Raw genomic sequence first — 4,848 nt, 5'->3', positions numbered from 1 at the left:
TTGGTTTGAAGAATGAAGATTTGTCTAAGTATGATACACCCCTAGTTGGGTTTGATGGTCAAATGGTGATCTTGGAGGGGTAGATTTCGCTCCCTGTGAACATGGAAGATAGGGAAGTAATGGTGACCTTTATAGTGGTTAATTCGTTTTCTCTATATACGATGATTCTTAGAAGGCCATGGATTCATGCAATAGGAGCAGTTCCGTCTACCTTGCATGTTAAGGTGAAATTCCGTACCAAGCACGATATTATTATAGTAAGGGGAAACCAACAAGTGGCCAGACAATGCTTGGTGGCCGCTGTTAACTAAGAGACTAAGATGAAGGAATTAGTCGAGGAGGTCCCCTTATAGCAATTACAAGAACCCTAAGAGGAAATGGGGGCTAGCTGTGCTGAAGATTTGATAAAAGTGAAGATATTGCCGGATGGGGAAAAGGGTTTTCAAATAGGAGCAGGTATGAAAGATAAAGATAGGGTGAAGATGTTGTTGCTTGTACAGAATATAGATGTATTTCCTTGAAGCCCGTACAAGGTGCCCGAGGTAGACCTCGAATTTATAGTTCACAGGCTCAATGTGGATCCATTATTTCCTCCCAAGAAGTAGAAGCCAAGAAGGCCGGCTAAAAAGCACGTTGAGGCAATTAAGCAAGAAGTTTAGAGGTTGAAAGAAGCAGGGGCAATAAAGGAGGTTTTCTTTCCAGAATGGCTAGTGAATACCATGGTGGTGAAAAAGAAGAATAGGAAATGGAGGGTTTGTGTAGATTTTACTAATCTAAACCAAGCATGTCCGAAGGACCCTTTCCCCGTGCCGAAGATTAATCAGCTGGTAGATGCAATGTATGAGCACCCAAGAATGAGTTTCCTAGATGCTCTTCAGGGTTACCATCAAATTGCCCTAGTTGTTGAGAATCAGGAAAAAACCGCGTTCATTTCTCCTGGTGCTAATTACCACTATACCGTGATTCCATTTGGCCTAAAGAATGCAAGAGCCACTTATCAATAAATGATGACAAGGATGTTTAGGGATAAGATTGGGCGTACGGTGGAGGTGTATATTGAAGATATGGTGATCAAAAGTAAAGAGAAGCATGAGCATATTGATGATCTAAGGGACGTGTTTGAAGTGCTCCAATGATATAAGCTACGTCTTAATGCTGACAAGTGTGCATTTGGAGTTAGGGCTAGTAAGTTCCTCAGATATATGATCACTCATCGAGGAATAAAAGTTAATCCCGATCAAATTAAAGCTGTAGAATGCCTCAAGCCTCCAAGTAATCCAAAGGAAGTCTAGGTGCTGACCGACGTGCTAGCTGCCCTAAACTGATTCATTTCTAAGTTTGCAGATTGATGCCATCCATTTTATCAACTTCTGAAAAAATGGAAGGGATTCTAGTGGAATAAAGAATGTGAAATGACTTTTCTGGATTTAAAGAAATATTTGGTGTGAGCACCTCTATTGTTAACCCCAGAGCCTAATGAGGATTTGTTCATGTATCTATTAGTGTCCGAGCATGCCATAAGTGTCGGGCTACTGAGAGATCAAGGTGTAAATAGCCAATATATTGTGTCAGCAAGACTTTGGTTGATGCCAAGACAAGATATTTGCCCCTGAAAAAGTTGGTGTTAGCACTAGTACATGCTACAAGGAAGTTGCCCCATTATTTTCAAGCTCATACTGTCTATGTATTAACCAAGTATCCCTTGCAGTCATTGTTGAAAAAATCTGATTTCATAAGCAAGATAGCCAAGTAGGGAACTCGAATGGGCTCTTTTGACATTAGGTACAGACCTAGGAGTTCAATAAAGGGTCAGGTTCTCGCTGATTTTGTTGCTTTTCCTCGAGAAGGGAGATGGAAATAGTTTGTCATGTGGAGAGTCACCTGTGGAAGGTATTTGTGGACGATGTGTCTAGAGCACTGGGGGCTGGGGCTGGAATTGTTATCATCACACCGGAAGGGATAAGGGAGAAACATTCTTTTAGGTTAGGTTTTAAGGCTTCCAATAACGAAGTTGAGTATGAAGTCCCACTTGCCGGATTGAGGCTGTTTTGAATCTGGCTGCCCGGGAAGTGGAGGTTTACTCGGATTCTTGGTTGGTGGTTAATCAGGTGCAGGGTAGCTTTGAAGCCAAGGATCCCTGGATGATGGAGTACTTACGGTTGGTAAAGCGGATTATGAACCAGTTTTAGAAAGTAAAGGTGGTTCAAGTGACCAGGGGGCAGAACTGACATGCCAACTCTCTGGCCACCTTGGCGTCATCATTAACCGAAGAGGTGCCTCGGTTAATCAAAGTGGAGGTGGTGGCAAAACTGATTATTGATGCAAGGTTAGGTGTTTTAGCGGTGGCAATATCTAAGCCATGTTGAATGGATCCAATTATTAATTTTCTGGCCAAAGATCAACTGCTTGCCAACGCAAAAGAAGCAGACAAAGTATGCCAAATGGTTGCTCGGTATTGGTTGTTGGCAGACCATAAATTGTACCGAAGGTTTTTTAGGGGACTGTACCTGAAGTGTTTGCACCCAAGCAAAGTTGAAGGGCTCTTGACCAAGCTCCATGAGAGGATGTGGCAGTCATGTTAAAGGCCATTCATTGGCCCACCGAGCGATGACTCAAGGATTTTGGTGGCCACAAATGCACAAGGATGCCGCTGAGTATGTTCAAAGATGCAAGCAATGTTAGAAACATGCTCCCCTAATACATTAGCTAGAAGGGAGCTTGAACCCCATCAGTAGCCCTTGGCCCTTTACACAATGGGGCCTAGACATTATCGGTTCATTCCCTCGGGTTACAGGGAACCAAAGATTTATTTTGGTAGCCATGGATTATTTCACAAAATGGGTCGAGGCCGAGGCACTAGCCAACATTTAGGATGTAGACGTTAAAAAGTTTGTTTGGAGAAATACAGTAACAAGATTTGGAGTGACAGAATCCCTAGTATCTGACAATGGATTGTAATTTGACAGTAAGGCTTTCTGAAAGTTCTGTAGTGATCTCAGTATTAAAAACAGATATTCTACCCCGGCGTACCCGTAGAGTAATGGCTAGGGTGAGGCTACTAACAAGGCAATTGTGAACATATTGAGGAAGAGATTGGAATGCATGAAGGGAATATGGGTCGAGGAGTTACTAAATGTCCTGTGCGCATATCGGACAACCCCCAGAAGATCCACAGGAGAAACCCCGTTTTCACTGACAAATGGAGGGGAAGCAGTAATACCAACTGAAGTAAGCTTATGCAGTGCACGGGTCTCAAGATTTGTCCCTATTGAAAATGAAGAGCTTATGATAAATCAATTGGACTCCTTAGAAGAGCACTGGGAGTCAGCAATTATAAAGCTGGCTGAGTATCAGCAGATGCTAGCTCGTCAATACAACCAACATGTCAAGAGTAGGGAGTTTAGCACCAGCAACTTAGTTTTGAGAAAAGTAGTAGGGAATGCTCAGGACACCAATGCAGGAAAGTTAGCGCCAAATTAGGAGGGTCCGTATAAAGTTAATGCTATTGCTGGAGCTATAACATATTACTTGGAGGATATGGAGGAGAGATCACTCCCCCAACCATGGAATGTTCAAAATTTACGAAGGTTCTATCACTAACTTTCTAGGGGGGAGTTACAAGTTATATACAACTGTTAGTTATATACAATTGTTAGTTATATACAACTGTTGTGTAAAGAACAATGCCTATTCATGTAATATACAGAAGGTACATTACCTTTCTTGTCTTTATTATATCTATTCTCTCTAAGGATAGAAGCCTGTGCTTGGCTCAATCCTAATCACCGAACAGGTGGAAACCTAATGTTAATTTTCACTAAGGATAGAAACCTGTGCTCGGTTCCATCCTAATCACCGAATAGGTGGAAACCTAATGTTAATTTTCACTAAGGACAGAAACTTGTGCTCGGTTCGAGCCTAATCACTGAACAAGTAGAAACCTTGCATCTATTTTCTCTAAAGACAAAAGTCTGTGCTCGGTTCAATCTTAATCACTGAATAGGTAGAAACCTAGTGTTTATTTTCACTAAGGATAGAAACTTGTGCTCGGTTCGATCCTAATCACCAAACAGGTAGAAACTTAATGTTAATTCTCACTAAGGATAGAAACCTGTGCTTGGTCTGATCCCGATCACTGAACAGGTGGTAACCTGACCCCTATTTTTCTAAGGATAGAACAGGTCACCAAAAGAGGTGAAGTCCTTATCCCTGCTATTCTCAAGGCAACCGATTGAGGAAAATCACCAATCAAGAGTAAATCTTAATTTGGTTTCATGATCACTATACATGAAAAAATAAAATATGGTAGAATTTAATAACAATGCAAATATTATTCATAAAAATAACCGAAATAGATGTCTAGTCACCACATCGTGGTGACTAAATAAGCGAAATAAAAATAAGCATAAACTACGGCAAAATAAGTGTTCGGTCACCACATCCTAGTGACAATAGGCAAACCAAACAAAAGAAAAGACAAAATAATAATAATAATAATAATAATAATAATAATAAGAGCAAGGTAAAGTTGAGCATTTTCTTCAAACTTGGGCAACAAGATCAGTAGGCTGAGATAGAGCAGTATCCACGGCAGGCTGAGCTTGGGCATCTCCGGTAGGCTGGGTACCAGAATCTGATGGCAATGTAACTGCGTGCAGCACAGCATCAAAGTTGCTAGTAACCTCAAGATCAATTGACTCCACATGGGAGTCAATTTCTTACACCAGCTCCTTCATGCTAGGAATGTCCTCCTCGTCATCAGCATTGGAAGGATTTTGAACTGGAGGAGGAGGCTCTGGGAAGGGTATTTGCTCGGGATTCCATAGTGGGGAATCATTAGGCACCCCT

At 41.6% G+C, this 4,848-nt stretch overlaps 1 protein-coding gene across 1 annotated transcript; it reads left to right on the top strand.

Annotated features, from left to right (window-relative positions):
• The first annotated feature begins 377 nt into the window (after nt 1-377).
• On the top strand, nt 378-3,480 carry LOC111986999 (uncharacterized). Its single transcript, XM_024018689.1, has 2 exons — nt 378-509; nt 3,109-3,480. Exons 1-2 carry the CDS (start codon nt 378-380, stop codon nt 3,478-3,480), a joined length of 504 nt encoding a protein of 167 aa, XP_023874457.1.
• Nucleotides 3,481-4,848: the final 1,368 nt, after the last annotated feature.

The sequence above is a fragment of the Quercus suber genome, unplaced genomic scaffold (genome assembly GCF_002906115.3).
Source record: "Quercus suber isolate HL8 unplaced genomic scaffold, Cork oak 2.0 scaffold_3B, whole genome shotgun sequence".
NCBI lineage: Eukaryota > Viridiplantae > Streptophyta > Magnoliopsida > Fagales > Fagaceae > Quercus > Quercus suber.
This window is presented reverse-complemented; position numbering and strand designations above follow the sequence as displayed.

Excerpts from the sequence above, each read along its gene's own strand:
- LOC111986999 (XM_024018689.1), top strand. The coding sequence starts at position 378 with ATGGGGGCTAGCTGTGCTGAAGATTTGATAAAAGTGAAGATATTGCCG. Across the intron at positions 510-3,108 it reads TGCTTGTACAGAATATAGAT|GGAATATGGGTCGAGGAGTT; the intron begins GTATTTCCTTGA and ends GAATGCATGAAG.